Source organism: Chlorocebus sabaeus, chromosome 28, assembly GCF_047675955.1.
Source record: "Chlorocebus sabaeus isolate Y175 chromosome 28, mChlSab1.0.hap1, whole genome shotgun sequence".
In the NCBI taxonomy this organism is placed as follows: domain Eukaryota; kingdom Metazoa; phylum Chordata; class Mammalia; order Primates; family Cercopithecidae; genus Chlorocebus; species Chlorocebus sabaeus.
Genome location: NC_132931.1, coordinates 20,231,195 through 20,246,369, shown reverse-complemented (window position 1 = coordinate 20,246,369; position 15,175 = coordinate 20,231,195). Strand labels below are relative to the sequence as shown.

Below are 15,175 nucleotides of genomic sequence, written 5' to 3'. Positions count from 1 at the left end.
GAGAGTTCAGATCGTTTCATTCAAAACCAGCCCAGGCCACGCCCGGTGGGATCCTGCACACGCTGGGCCACGCTGCCCACCGCTCCGCCGCAGGGCTGTGGCCCGGAAGGTGAATGAGGGCTTGGTGGATGCCCCCCATGCCAGCAGCTGGCCCGGAGCCACCCCAGGGTTCGGAGTATTGTTCCTGAGCCTGCCTGGCCTCGGAGCTCGGCGCCCTCACCTCCTCGGAGGGACCAGCAATGGCGGCGCTCCCTGGGCTTCGCCTTGAGGATCCCCAGGGATGGGACGAGCCGGGGCTTGGAAGGGGGTCGGCTGGCACAGGCTCACATCACGGCCTCCATATGCAGGATCCTCAGGGCCTCAGAGATCTGCGCGCTGGGGTCCATCTGGCCGTACATGCCCACCAGGAAGGCCCGGTGCAGCAGCACAGCCGCGTGCTCTGTGGGGGAGACGGGGCCCCGCGCGTCACGCTGGCCACAAACACCCTGGCCGCGGTGACCAGACCTCGGGACTCGCAAGAGCCAGCTCTCGGGAGACGCGCCTCCGGCCGCCCCGGATGGGGCCCCGTCCTCACCTTGGCACAGGAGAGCGTACTCGGGCAGGTTCCTGAGGGCCGTCTGCACCACCTCAAAGTCCTGGCTGCCCAGGCAGTACATGAACGTGGGCAGGAAGTCAGCTGCAATGCTGAAAGAGCCACGCACTTCAGTGGGCACCTCCGCCCTGTGCCCACGCCAGACCCCCACCCAACAGGGCGAGCTGAGCCGCCTGGAAGCCTGGTCTGGCCACCAGGTGGTCAAGCAGTGACCTCGTTTAGCAGGGCCCGGCGGAGGCGGCGGACAGAGGCCAGCGGTGTCTCACCTGGGGCTGTTCCGGATGGAGCGCAGGGCCAGGCTGAAGGCCAGGTTGCGGCAAGACTCCTCGGCCGAGCTCATCAGCCGCTGCAGGTTGGTCTGACCGGGGGAAAGGTGGGAGGTGTGTGACTGGGGGATCCCGCCCCCATCGAGGCCCCTTCACCTCTGGGTCTCTTGATGGCCGATGGCAATGGCAGGGACCCTAGGCTCCTATCCAGAAGGCAGGACACATGCGCCATCGGCCAGTCCCAACCCAGGGCTGAAGGTGGGCCTGCCCTGGCGGCCGCTCGACTGTGAACGCCTGGGCTGGGGCCCCACCCGAAGCCCGGCCTCAGAGGACTCCCTGGGGCTCAGGGCGGGCACACCCTGTTGGGGGCAGTGGCCCTGCTGGGGTTCTCCAAGGGATCAGCTCCTCCCAGCTCTCCCTCAGCCCCATCCAGCTCACCGAGAAGAAGCCCAGGATCTCGGGTCTCCGCCGGGACATCTCGTCTATGTCACTCAGAACCTCCAGCAGATCTAACACAGAGAGAGGGCCAGGCCGGAGCTGAAGGGCCCAAGCAGACCTCTGCCCACCCCACCTCAGCCAGCCACCCAGAGGGGGCAAGGCCCCGAGCACCACAGGACAGAAATCATGGGAAAGCATGAGCCCAGTGATGCCCGCAGCAGTGAAGCCCCCAAGCTCCGCAAATGCCCGTCCCTGCCCCCAAGCTCCGCAAATGCCCGTCCCTGCCCCCAAGCTCCGCAAATGCCCGTCCCTGCCCCCAAGCTCCGCAAATGCCCGTCCCTGCCCCCAAGCTCCACAAATGCCCGCCCCTGCCCCTACTCGTGGTCTCCAAGGAAAGAGATTGACCCCTTGCGGCAGCCCCACATCCAGGGTGCTCTTAGCATCAAGTGGCCCCACGGCCCGGCTCCACCTGGGCCACCCAGCCTTGGCTCTTCTCTGAAGGTGGCCACCAGTCCTGCCTACCCGCTAGTCCTGCCCACCTGCCTGACCTCTTCCTGCCACACTCCCACCCCCTCAGGGTGCTCCCCTGCCTTTTGCTGTGTCTGAAGCAAAGCAGCTCCCTCCAGCTCCCCTGGGCCTCTGAGTTTCTAAGGCCCTCTCTGGGGTGCTCCCCAACGTGAGGAAGGGCCCCCCAACCCGCAGCCCAGCGTGGGCCGTGCTCACGCCCCAGTCAGTGCCGGGAGAGCTGCTGGTTGCTACCCGCAGCCACATGGGACCCAGGACGCTGACCTCGAGTGGGTGAAGCAGGGCCCAACTCACCCTCCACCGTTTGGCCCCGGGAAAGCCGCTTCATGTAGGGGGCCATCTCGGCCGCGGTCAGAGGGGTGAACAGGGAGACGCTGACCAGGGGCAAGGAGCCAGCTGAGCTCTCCTCTGGAAGACAGTGGCAGTGCTGCAGGAGGGCGGGAGCGGCAGGACGTGCCACACGGAAGCACCAGGGCCTGCCCTCCCGACGGCATAGCGGCCACTGCCCAGGCTCCCAAGGTGCCAGCACACAGCAGCGCTCCACAAGTGGGGTGGAGCCAGGAGCCGCCCAGTAGGACCAGGGGAGGCTTCCTGCGGAGGGACACCTGGGACAAGCGCTGGTGGGTGGTGGATGTGCCAGGAGCGGAAGCGATGTGCCGGGGGCGGGGCAATGTGCCAGGGGCAGAGGCGATGTGGCAGGGGAGGCGGCGATGTGCCCGGCGGGCTGATGTGCCGGAGGCGGAGGTGATATGCCGGGAGCGAGGCAATGTGCCTGGGGTGGAGGCGATGTGCCGGGGGCGGAGGCGATGTGCCGGGGGTGGAGGTGATCTGCCGGAGGCGGAAGTGATCTGCCGGGGGTGGGGGCAATGTGCCGGAGGCGGAGGTGATATGCTGTGGGCGGGGCAATGTGCCTGGGGCGGAGGCGATGTGCCGGGGATGGAGGTGATCTGGCGGGGGTGGAGGCGATGTGCCGGGGGCGGAGGCGATGTGCCGGGGGTGGAGGTGATCTGCCGGGGGTGGGGGCGATGTGCCGGGGGTGGAGGTGATCTGCCGGGGGTGGAGGTGATGTGCCGGAGGCGGAAGTGATCTGCCGGGGGTGGGGGCGATGTGCCGGGGACGGGGCGATGTGCCGGGGGTGGAGGTGATCTGCCGCGGGTGGAGGTGATGTGCCGGGGGTGGAGGTGATGTGCCGGGGGTGGAGGTGATGTGCCGGGGGTGGGGTGATGTGCCGGGGGTGGAGGTGATGTGCCGGGGACTGGGCGATGTGCCGGGGGTGGGGTGATGTGCCGGGGACGGGGCGATGTGCCGGGGGTGGAGGTGATGTGCCGGGGGTGGAGGTGATGTGCCGGGGACGGGGCGATGTGCCGCGGGTGGAGGTGATGTGCCGGGGGTGGAGGTGATGTGCCGGGGACGGGGCGATGTGCCGGGGGTGGAGGTGATGTGCCGGGGGTGGAGGTGATGTGCCGGGGACGGGGCGATGTGCCGCGGGTGGAGGTGATGTGCTGGGGACGGGGCGATGTGCCGGGGGTGGGGTGATGTGTCGGGGGTGGAGGTGATGTGCCGGGGACGGGGCGATGTGCCGGGGGTGGGGCGATGTGTCGGGGGTGGAGGTGATGTGCCGGGGATGGGGCGATGTGTCACGGGGGTGGAGGTGATGTGTCGGGGGCTGAGGCGATGTGCCGGGGGTGGAGGTGATGTGCCGGGGACGGGGCGATGTGCCGGGGGTGGAGGTGATGTGCCGGGGACGGGGCGATGTGCCGGGGGGGTGGGGCGATGTGCCGGGGGGGGTGGGGCGATGTGTCGGGGGCGGAGGCGATGTGCTGGGGGCGGGGTGATGTGCCGGGGACGGGGCGATGTGCCGGGGGTGGAGGTGATGTGCCGGGGACGGGGCGATGTGCCGGGGGTGGAGGTGATGTGCCGGGGATGGGGCGATGTGTCGGGGGTTGAGGCGATGTGCCGGGGGGGTGGGGCGATGTGCCGGGGGGGTGGGGCGATGTGCCGGGGGGGGTGGGGCGATGTGTCGGGGGCGGAGGCGATGTGCCGGGGGCGGGGTGATGTGCCGGGGGCGGGGTGATGTGCCGGGGGCGGGGTGATGTGCCGGGGGCTGGGGTGATGTGTCTGGGGTGGGGGTGATGTGTCGGGGGCGGAGGCGATCTACCGGGGTTGGAGGCGATCTACCGGGGTTGGAGGCGATCTACCGGGGTTGGAGGCGATCTACCGGGGTTGGAGGCGATCTACCGGGGTTGGAGGCGATCTACCGGGGTTGAAGGCGATCTGCCGGGGGCGGAGGCGATGTGCTGGGGACGGGGCGATGTGCCGGGGACGGGGTGATGTGCCGGGGGTGGGGTGATGTGTCGGGGGTGGGGGTGATGCTCTGTCAGGCACCAGTCAGCACTTCGTCCCCGCGAGGTGGGCCAGGGGCCAGCCAGTCAGCAAGGTCCCGGCTCACAAAGCCCCATCAGGACGCCTCAGACGGCCCAGGGCTGGCTGTGCGACTGGGAAAACCAGGCCCCCAGGACTGTTCCGCAGCTGCTTCCAGCAGCCCCTGCCAGCCCCACTCACCCTCGCCCTCTTCATCCAGGCCTCGGTCGGTCCTGTCGTCCCTGCTGGGCAGGCTGAGCCCTGCAAGGAGGGATTTCAGCATCACCAGGTCACTGTTGTCGAAGGACAGGTCGCTAGGGAGAGAAGATGCTTTCACCTGGGAGGAAGCCGCTGGCGGGCGGAAGGCTGGGTCAGGGGAGGCCCGGGCGGGGAGGCCATGTGTGCGTGGAACAGGACAGAGAGCTGCAGGGGTGGGTGTGGACAGCTCCGACGCAGGGTGGGGCGGCCTCTGCTCCCTGGGATGAGCACCACGCTCAGCAGCCCTCTCCCGCCTCAGGAGCCGCAGATCTGACATGACCCAGCCTCCCCGGGGACACCCTCCAGACCCTGCTGGACCTGGCCAGAGGCGCGAGGCTTCCCTGCAGCCCGTGGCACTCACTGGAGCGGGTCAGCGTGCTTCTGAAGGAAGGAAACGGCTGCCGCGGCGTTGTAGGTGATGTACTTATGGAGGAACTGCACGAACTTGTTGATGAAGGCAGCCAGGTGGCGGGAGGACTTCCTATAGTTCTGCAAAGCAAAAGCGGCACCCTGGAGCGGCTCTGCCCCGCTGGGCCAAAACACAGCCTGTGCTCCCGTCTGCTCCCAGAGCCTCAGGGCACGGACTCCACAGCCAACGAGCCCCCAGCCAATGAGCCCCCGCTGCCAATCACTGTGGCGTCGCGGGCCCGAGGGTGGCCAGCGTGGCCTGTCAGGGTGTGGACACGGCCGTCTGGGGCACATGCCCAGATGGATGAGGGGCTCGAGGTGGCACAAGCGACACGCAGAGAGCAGCACGGAGGGTCTGGGCTGGGCTTCTGCAGGACGTGGACCCCCAGGCACACGAGGGGCAGCAGGCAGGGGCTTCCCAGGGTGGGAGCTGGTCCCCAGGGCAGGTGGCCTGGCCTGGGCCTCGGCTGCAGGGGTCCTCCCAGTCCCTCCCCGGGTGGAGGCGGCGGGCCTGGGCCAGGGCAGAGGGAGTGGAAGGGAGCACGGCGGCGGGCGGCGGGAGCACACACCAGCAGCAGGCGGATGAAGGACAGCAGGCAGTCCCACAGCGCCCCCTGGTGCTCGCTGCGGAACACGTGCGGCTGCAGCAGCTCCAGCAGGCCCAGCACGTGCAGGAAGCAGCTCAGGTGGTTCTGCTGCCGGAACTCCTGGAAGTTGAGGTGGGTACGGCCGTGCAGGAGCGCCGCGATCATGGGCAGGTGCCTGCGGGCGCAGTGAGGGCCCAGTCAGCCCCGGCCAGCCGGCTCACGTGGCACATGTCCCGAGGAAGGCCCCACTGACGCCCCGGGAGCCAGACCCTGGGCTGCCCACCCCGACTCCCACACCACCCCCTGCCCTAGGAGGTGGGGATGACATCGCCCCTCTCTGGGGCCCACCCAGCTCCTCCCACCTGAGGCCCAGCTCAGGGCTCTGACTTCCCTCGGTTAACCTCAGCCCATGCTTTTTGTTTTTTGTGTGAAACGGAGTTTCACTCTTGTTGCCCAGGCTGGAGAGCCGCAGAGCCCTGGTTAAACCAGCGTCTGGTGAGGGCAGCGCTTCTGATGCAGCACCTGAGCAGCAGTAGTGGATGCGCCACCGCCAGCTTCCGGCAGGCCATGCTGGCGTCCGCCCCTCGGTTCTCCGACGCCCGGGAGTCGCTGGTGTCCGCCAGGAGCGTGATGAAGCGGTGGATGAGTCCATCCAGCTGCAGGGAGGGGCACTCTGAGGCTGGGGCCGCTGGCTCCCCTCACTTGCCAGCCCACACTCAGCCTGGCCGCCAGCTGTGGCCGAGATCCACCGCATGGCATGCCATGAGCAGAGGAACTGGCTCCTTAAGGCTTCCATGAGCACCTCAGGAGGGCAGGTAGGCCACAGCCAGCCTCTGGGAAAACCCCACACAGAATAAAACCAAAGCTCAACACCAAATGATACAAAGCGGGAAACAAGCCAAAACTGCACATTGGCTAGGCGGGTGCGGTGGCTCATGCACGTCATCCCAGCACTCTGTGAGGCCAAGGCAGGAAGATCACCAGAGCCCACGAGTTCAGACCAGCCTGGGCAACATGGCGAGACCCCGTATCTATTTTTAAAAATACAAAAAGATGGCCGGGCGCGGTGGCTCATGCCTGTAATCTCAGCACTTTGGGAGGCCGAGACGGGTGGATCACGAGGTCAGGAGATCGAGACCATCCTGGCTAACACAGTGAAACCCCGTCTCTAATAAAAAATACAAAAAAACTAGCCGGGCGAGGTGGCGGGCACCTGTAGTCCCAGCTACTCGGGAGGCTGAGGCAGGAGAATGGCAGGAACCCGGGAGGCGGAGCTTGCAGTGAGCTGAGATCCGGTCACTGCACTCCAGCCTGGGCGACAGAGAGAGACTCCTGTCTCAAAAAAAAAAAAAATTAACTGGGTGTGGTGGCACATGCCTGTGGTCCCAGCTACTCGGGAGGCTGAGGTGGGAGGATCACTTGAGCACGGAAGGTTGAGGCTGCAGTGAGCTATGATGGTGCCGCTGCACTCCAGCCTTGGCAGCAGACACCCTGCCTCAAAAACTCCCTGCGAAACTGCACATCAAGTATGCTTTCAACATATAAAACAACTTATAAGTGAAAAAAATCACAGGCAGAAATTATTACAGAACGTCAGCTGCCCTCTGTGGCACCAGCAGAAGACAGGCTGCGGGTTCCAGCCAGCAGCGGGGAAGCGGGCATGAGAGGCCCAGCCCTGCCCCAAGGGTGACTGGAGAGGAGCGGACGCGGCCGTCCACCAAGACCCATGCACGAGTCCCCAGCAGCTGTCACTGCCCCAAACTGAACGTGACTCCACGTCCACCAGCATGTGAGCAGATAAACCAACGGTCCATCCACACGATGGCAGGCCGCTCAGCGCCCATGACACCACGACTCTCCAGACTCTGCTGGATGGCGCCCCGCGAGCAAAGCGCCTGTGGGCCCCCTCGGTATAAAACTCAATGCAGACAAACCCACAGGGCCACAGGGCAGCGTGGACCGGGAAGGGACAAGAGGTGAAGCTGGTGATGGCCACACAAACTGGGGCCTCCGCCCTCCCTCCCTGCCCGGTCAGGGCACCTGGGACGGCGCAGGGAGCGGCAGAATGGTGCCCTCACCTTGCAGATGCTGCTGCTGGCAGCTCCTTCGCTGTGCAGCAGGACCTCAGGCACGGGCACCCGCAGCTCCGGCCGCTGTAGGTAGAGCTGCAGGAGGAGGTCTCGGCAGCGCCTGCCCAGCACACTGGAAGAGATGGAGCAGGGCTCACCAGGCGGAGGGGGCCCCAGTGACAGGGGTGGGAGGACGGGACCAGGTGTGATGGGGAACCACCCGGGGCTGGGCTTCGACCCCCTCCATGGGGCTCACTCCCAGGCAGCAACTGGGGCCAGGGGGCCTGAGCACCTGTCTCCCCACTGCTGGATGCAGCCTGACAGGTGCTCCGTCACCTTCCTGACACCCTCATCGTCCCCACGGCAGCAGCTGAGCAGCAGGGGCAGCCGGGCCTGGATGAGGCTGCAGGCGGCCGCGTCCCCGTCCTGGCTCCGCGTCTCCGCCTCGGCCAGGATCAGCTCCACCAGGCTGATGAGCTCCGGGCCCTGCACCCGCAGCACTAGCTCCTCCCGCCGCTTCTGTAACAGGCGTCTGCGTCAGTCCCGGAGCGCCACACCCTCTCCCGGATGGGCCACCCTCCCAAGACCTGCCTGTGGGGTGCGCTGGTCCCGCCCCTGCCAGATGCGAGGAACGTGGATGCAGGCCCAGAGGAAGTCCAGAGAGGCGGAGGGGTCGAACCTGTGGGGAGGCACAGGTTCCACTGAGCATGAGGTGTCTCATCTCAGCATGGGAGGTACCAGTCAGAGCCGGGCGCTGGGAGAGTGCTGGCGAAGGCCAGTGTGCACGCGGCCCGGGTTGGGGACAGGGAGGCGCCCACCTCTGCTCCCGGCTCTTGCCCAGCAGGACTCGGATGCACTGGTGCAGCGTGGGCCAGCTGGACTGATGCGTGAAGAGGGTCAGGAGGTAGGGGCGGAACGAGGGCACCTGGGCCTGACCTTTGCCCTGGGGAGGGAGAAAGAAGCCCAGATGGCCTCACCGGGGCCAATGGCAGGCTCTGCTGAGGTCAGCTGATGGCTTCCCCAGTGAGCCGCTCAGAGAGCCGAGGCCTGGGGTGCGGCCGGTGACACCGGCCCCGTCATGTGGTGCTGGAGGGCCCCTCCTGGTGGCTGTGCAGCATCTCCCCACCTCTTCCCATGGGAGCCATGCCACAGAGCGGAGGTGCCCGGGGCTCCATGCAGCTTCTCTGGTGAGGCCATCCTTCCCCTGCGGGGGACCTGGGGAGCCCAGCACCTGCCCTCCCTTCTCCTGGCCACAGCCCCATTCCCTTTGGGAAGATGGAGGCCCCTACACAATCTACAGGGTTTGGCGTGGCTAACCCTACCCCATCTACCCACCCTGTCCCCACATCTGGCTGGTCCACAGGCGACTGTGACCCTGGCCTGGGCTCTGCTGGGGCCAACAGGGGACCCTGCCCTTCCTCTGGGTTGCTACAGGACATGGCCTGAGAGCGGGGGGGCTACTGGGGCCCCTGCAAGGCTCACCCAGGCCAAGGCTGCTGCACTGCAGGTCAGGAAGAGCCCTAGACCCCAGGTGAGTCCCCATGCTGAAGCTGGGTGCCACCCACCTTCCTCTGGGAGAAGAGCAGCCTGTGCTGCAGGTCAGGGCAGCTGCTGACCACCTCGGGGTCCAGCATCTCCAGCCAGTCCACCAGGAGGCCTGACGAGGGCCCCAGCCGCACGGCCTCCAGGCTGCAGGGAGAAGGTGGCTCAGGGAGGAGCTGATGCCGCCTGCCCGCCCGCCCCGGCCGTGTGCAGCACCCCAGCTCACCCGCCGCCATCCGCATCCGGCTTCCCTGCAGCCAGGGGCTCCTCCTCCTGCAGCAGCAGGGAGCTCACCACCACAACGGGCTTACAGCCTGGAAACGGGGAGGTGGCGTCCGCAGTGGCAGAGAAGAGCGCAGTCAGCAGCTCCTCCAGGTGGGGGGACCTCACCTCCATCAGCCCCTGGAGGACTGTGCAAGGGACAGATAAACATGTGGGTCACGCCCAGGTCGGGGGGGCTGCCGAGTGGGTGTGGGCTAGCCAGGGTGGGATGTGGGGTGACCGTGTGTGGAACACAACAGGAGAGCCCAGCCAGGGCCAGAGAGTACAGCCGGGGCCGGGGCTCACTTTGCTGGGTGCAGCAGTGATCGGGGGGCCCCCCAAGGAGAAAGCTCCAACTCATTCTCAAGAGGCCCCGTCCTCGGCCATCTGAGAGGGGACCTCTGTGGGCACTTTCTGAGGACAGTGCTGAGCAGCCACTGTCCGTCCCCCACTAGGCAGCAAGAAGCAGCCGCAGGCTTGGGTCTTCCCAGGGCCCCAGCGGCCCGAGGGGACTGGGCCAGGAAGGTACCTTTGCTGATCAGCTCGGGCTCCACGCTGCACTGCTCCCCAGACCTCAGGGTGGCGACGACGGCACGCACGGTGGAGCTAACCACCTCCAGGTCCTGACGGAAGGCCAGGGCATCGGCCAGGCGCAGGAGCCCCCCTCGCACTGTGGGAGGTCTGTGTGAGTGCCCTGTGGCTCCGCCCTCACCCCTATTGGTATGCCCCGTCCAGGGAGGCCCCACGGTAGAAGAGCTCCCCTGGGTCCACGCGGGCACCCCCCAACAAGCCACTCCCTGGGCCTCGGGGTGCCAGGCAGCTTGGCCACTGTGTGAGCCCCCATCCAGTGCCCCCCAGCTGTCTGCCAGTCTGGCACGGTCCTCACCGTCGCTGAGCCTGCGCCCAGCCGAGGCCTGGCCAGCGAGCATCCTGAGCTGTGCCCGCAGGGGCCCGCCCTCCACGCCAGGGCTGTCCAACCACTGCAGCATCTGCAGGAGCACCTTCAGGAAGAGTGAGGAGAAGCCGGTGTCCTGCGGCACACAGCGCTGCGGGGACAAAGTGGCATGTGGCTACCCTGGCAGATGACACACGGGGACCCGGCACCCAAGGCCCAGACCGGGGCTGTGAGGCTGCTGACACCTGCCGCGACCGGCACCTAGGGCCTGAGCCCACCTCATCCCACCTCCTGCCTGAAATGGTGCCTCCCCTGCACAGGCCCAGATGACCTCGCAGAGACCCTTTCAAAACCCCCAGTTGGTGAGGGCTCCCATGCGGTTCAAGGGAAAAAATAAACAGACACACAAGTAAAACACAGTCCCAGGCACCAGCAGATGGGAAAAGCAAGGCAGGGGCGCCGCGCCTGGGTGGTGGGGCGCGAACAGGTGGACGCCGCACTGCCCCACCTCCCGTCCCGGGGGAATGTTCACTGAAGAAAGGGGACGGACCCCTGCCGCCGCTCCCTGGGGCACTGTCCTTTTTTGCTTAGAAACCGAGACCCAAGACCCACACAGGAGCAGTCACGACACCCAGGCTGTCCTGCGGGAGGCAGAGCCCTCACTGCCTGCCTTCCTCCTCCCACCCGAGGCCCACACCCGGGCACCTGGTACTGGCAGAGCTGGCGCATCAGCGGGCAGGCCAGGAAGTGGCTACGGTGCATGGACATCACCAGGGCACCGCCGTGTGGGGAGCTGAGCAGGGTGGCGAGGGCCTGCAGGACACGCACCGTGATGCCCGGCACCTCAGGGTTACCCTGGATGACGCGGGCCAGCTCCTGGCCCAGGGCCTGCTGCAGCGCGAGGGCCACGGGGCGGGGACTGGAGCTCTGCCACCGAGGGTCCGGGCTGAGCGGGAAGATCTGGAACAGGGCAGACCGGTGTCAGGAGGAAGCGGAGGAGGAGCACCGCGGAGAGGCTGAGTGCCCGGTGGGTGCAGCTTCGTGCCAGAACCGCGTCCCATCAACTCCTTGTTCATTTGTGGCCTGAGGGGCCTAGGGCCCTTGAGACCTGTGATGGGGAGCAATGAGGGACCCCAACACCCAGGAGCTGCCCCAGAGGACAAAGGTGTCCAGAGCCTGCCGGGGCCCACCAGGCTCCCCATCAGGAGGTGGTCCCCTGCAGGATCCCCGGCTCCAACAGCCAGACCTCGGGTGAGACCTGCAACTTTGGCTTCTGCATATATCAAACGGGATGCCCCACGCAGAGGGGTGTGCAAGGACGGCAGGGAGGGTGCAGGGTGACCCCCTTCCCCAGTGCTGGCCTCAGCCTCCATCTGAGGGCGTGGGAGTGTTACGTGAAAGCAATGTGCCAGGGTCAGGCGGTCACGCGTGTCAAGGCCGCTGTGTGTGCGAGGCGGCAGGGGAGGCTGTACACAGGAAGAGGGGCTGCAGGTGGAGACCCACGCGCAGCAGCATCGCTACCTGGAGGAACATGCCAGCCAGGTCGTCCTCAGGGCCCAGCACCCGGAGCTGGGTCCCCGCCCGAATCCGGCCCTGGCCTGTGGGCTGCTCCGGGCTGCTCTTTGGTTTGGGTGCCTCTGTGCTGTCTGCAGAGACGGGAGAACCATCAGTGGCTGGACACGTCCTGACTGGCTTCCAGCGGTGGAAACTGCAAGCCATGGCCAGCCCTGCCTGCGGACCGTCACCCAGGAGGAAGAGCTCAGACCTGGGCTCCGTGCTCCCCAAGGACCCCAGGTCTTCCTCAGGACCACAGGGATCTCAGACTCAATGAGAACCCACATGCTAGCCAGAGGCAAACGCTGACCAAAGACCGGCCGAGAGCCTCTGTGGGGGCCCCTCTCAGGTGACATCAGCAAGTGTGCACTGCACTGTGTGGTTCCGCAGGTCCCGTCTCCCTCCCCAGGCTGGGTCTCTGCGTGGGCCCTGTCCCTCCCCGGTACCTCGGCGGGGCGGCAGGGAGGCCGTGAGCAGGGAGTGGAAAGTCTGGCCTCCGGAGGCGCCTCGCTCATGCTGGACCTCCACCAGGTGGGCCATGTAATCTGCAAACAGCAGCAGAGTCACGCCTGGGCGCGGCCAGGGGTCGGGGCAGGTCCTCCCTTCTCCACAGACACCAGAGCTGGGGACACCCCCACAGTCTCCAGCGCTTCCCAAGGACTTCAGAAGCTGGGCAGGCTCAGTGAGCATCGAGGCCCCAACAGTCCCTCCAACCTCAGAACAGGCCCGACAGGGTGTCTGGCCCCAGGGTTGGGGCAGGCCCAGGCCTCGGGTCCCTTCTGCCTGGCCAGCCTCACTGGCCCACAGCTCTAAGCCTGGCCTCGAGTGCCACCCACACCCAGCTGACCTCGGATCACCCACCCGCTCCCACCCAGGCCCCAAAAGCCTGGCCGGGATGGGGCTCGGTCCACGTGTGTGGCCCACTCCGCAGGTCCCCGGCATCTTACTTTTGTCCATGATGTTCTGCTCCAGCGTCTGGGGGTCGTGGGCCACCGCCTGGTCCAGGAACCGGAGGAGTTTGCTCATGCTGGACACGGGGATGCCAAAGGACTGCACGAACAGCAGCAGCTGCTGCGGCTCCAGGTCCTGCAGGGCTGAGAGTGCACGCGCTCTGTAACGCCACCTGAGACCCGGGCAACAGGCACTCGGGACCCCACCCGAGACTTGGGGCTGCCTGTGTGCAGTGACCCCACCCACCCGAGACCCTGGGCCACACGCACTCAGTGACCCCACCCAAGACCCGTGGCAGTGCACACTCAGCAGCCCCACCCGAGACCTAGGGCCGCACGAGGGGACAGCGGTTCAGGACCGCCTTGTGCCCTGGATGGCAGCTGTGTGGGCCCCATCCCCGGGGGTGGGTGGACGCTCCAGAGGGCCTATGGTGGCATGGCGCAGTACACAGGCCACCATGACTATCTCCTCTCAATGCTCAGGATGGCGCTCTTACCCTGAAGCCATCGACGGCTCCCGCGGGCACACAACAGCCTACACCCCTTGGCAGTCAGGGCTTCCTGAGCCAGCCCCACTCACTCACCCAGCTGCCCCCCATGTCTCCTCACTGACCAGGCACCAGCTCTACTGACCTACGTGGGCCCAGGCCCCACGCTCATCCCCTGCTGGGGTCCCCAGCTGCAGCTCCAACCCCCAAATCCTTCAGGGACCAACCCAGAGGCCCCACCACTTCCCCTCCTCCCCTCCAACCCCAGACCACTTTCTCTTCTTTCCGTCCAGGCCCCGTTTCTCACTCTAGGCCCCTGAGCCTGACAGCAAGACCCTCTCAGACGGGGCCAGCACAGGCTGCCCTAGGTCTCTTCCCAGGGTCCAGCACAGCCTGCTGTGGCCAGGACATAAGATCTGCAGGATCCCCTGAGGCCACCCGGCCATTCTTCTCCTCTGCCACGGCCGGAGACCATCCAGGCCCATGAGGAGCAGATGAGGGGCCTGGGACTCCCCGAGTCAGCAGCCCCCGCCCGAGCCCACCCTGGGCCGTACCGGCGTCCATGAGGCGGAGCACCTCAGAGCAGAGGAGCAGGCGAGGGGCCCGGGACCCCCGAGTCAGCAGCCCCCACCACTCAAGCCCAGCCTGGGCCGTACCGGCGTCCACCAGGCGGAGCACCTCAGAACGGATCATGCGAAGCTTCAGCCAGTCCGGAAGCAGCAGCGCCTCCTCTGACGTGTCCACCAGGAAGGCGGTGGGCAGCGGCTTCTCCTCCGGAAACCAGATGTCCAGCAGTGCCTGGAACTCGCTGTCGTCGGCTTCAGGAAAGACAACGGGTGAGCAGCCTTCAGACCCGCCGGGAGCCCAGCCCCAAGCACAGCTGGTGCCAAGGCTAGAGGCACCTCCTCTCCCAAGGGGGAAACTGAGGCTTGGGAGGAGCACGGGGCTCCCGTGCTAGAGTACTTGCTATTCACGGGTGCTCTGCGTAGGTGCATGCATTTGATCCTCACAGACACTGCGGGACGGCAACCGGTATCACCGCCATTTTGTCTTGGCCAAGGGGACATGTGCATGTCCCTGTCCAGCCCCTGCCCAAGAGGCTTTGCTTGGCTGAACCAGGTCCCATCCAGCTCTCTGGCTCCACAAAGCCAATGGAAAACCCCACAGACCCAGGCCCACATGGGGCCAGCTTCCCCTGCTGCCCCTCCCAAGGGTGACACCTGTGACTGCATCTGCCTCCCAACAGGGCTCACCACCCTGGCACAGCTCGCCCACATCCACCTGACCTCCGGCAAGGGGGTTCACTACCCTGGCACAGCCCGCCCACATCCACCCAAACCCCAGCAAGGGGGTTCACCACCCTGGCACAGCTCACCCACATCCACCTGACCTCTGGCAAGGGGGTTCACTACCCTGGCACAGCCTGCCCACATCCACCCAAACCCCAGCAAGGGGGTTCACCACCCTGGCACAGCTCGCCCACATCCACCTGACCTCTGGCAAGGGGATTCACTACCCTGGCACAGCCCGCCCACATCCACCCAACCTCCAGCAAGGGGGTTCACCACCCTGGCACAGCCCGCCCACGTCCACCCGACCTCCGGCAAGGGGGTTCACCACCCTGGCACAGCCCGCCCACGTCCACCCAAACCCCAGCAAGGGGGTTCCGCCCCCTTCCCCCACTGGCAGACACAATGGGGTGAACGTGGGAGCAGTTCCTGGTGTCAGCCAAGAACAAAGCGGAAGGCTACGGCCACAGAGGGCATGGCTGGGTGGGCGCCGGATTCCAAACACTGCGCTGGTCGGAGCGTCCTCAGGGTCATATGCCCAGGCCCTGGGGAGAGGACCCGCTTGCCTGGCAGCCTCATGTCGCACCTCCACACAGTGAAACCCCGAGTTTGCCGCCTCCCAGGCACTGCAGGCCTACACGGATAGGCTGGGGCAGTGAGGACTCTGACCGCAGGCTGCACCAGGCCCTCCA

At 66.6% G+C, this 15,175-nt stretch overlaps 1 protein-coding gene across 2 annotated transcripts in view; it reads right to left on the bottom strand.

Annotated features, from left to right (window-relative positions):
* Positions 1-15,175, bottom strand: part of INTS1 (integrator complex subunit 1) — a 35,265-nt gene continuing 20,090 nt past the window's right edge. Inside the window, exons 27-48 of one of the 2 annotated variants that reach the window (XM_008018878.3) lie at positions 13,851-14,012; positions 12,704-12,850; positions 12,203-12,301; positions 11,724-11,848; positions 10,908-11,162; positions 10,194-10,353; positions 9,837-9,977; positions 9,273-9,456; positions 9,070-9,193; positions 8,323-8,447; positions 8,096-8,183; positions 7,797-8,023; positions 7,514-7,637; positions 5,958-6,091; positions 5,418-5,610; positions 4,802-4,929; positions 4,384-4,496; positions 2,116-2,229; positions 1,297-1,367; positions 859-950; positions 575-684; positions 1-439 (exon numbers count right to left, since the gene is read on the bottom strand). In XM_008018878.3, coding sequence (XP_008017069.1) covers positions 324-439; positions 575-684; positions 859-950; positions 1,297-1,367; positions 2,116-2,229; positions 4,384-4,496; positions 4,802-4,929; positions 5,418-5,610; positions 5,958-6,091; positions 7,514-7,637; positions 7,797-8,023; positions 8,096-8,183; positions 8,323-8,447; positions 9,070-9,193; positions 9,273-9,456; positions 9,837-9,977; positions 10,194-10,353; positions 10,908-11,162; positions 11,724-11,848; positions 12,203-12,301; positions 12,704-12,850; positions 13,851-14,012 — 3,032 coding nt within the window. In that variant the 3' untranslated portion in view covers positions 1-323. The remainder of the gene's footprint in view (positions 440-574; positions 685-858; positions 951-1,296; positions 1,368-2,115; positions 2,230-4,383; positions 4,497-4,801; positions 4,930-5,417; positions 5,611-5,957; positions 6,092-7,513; positions 7,638-7,796; positions 8,024-8,095; positions 8,184-8,322; positions 8,448-9,069; positions 9,194-9,272; positions 9,457-9,836; positions 9,978-10,193; positions 10,354-10,907; positions 11,163-11,723; positions 11,849-12,202; positions 12,302-12,703; positions 12,851-13,850; positions 14,013-15,175) is intronic. The other variant, XM_008018879.3, reaches the window with a different exon arrangement.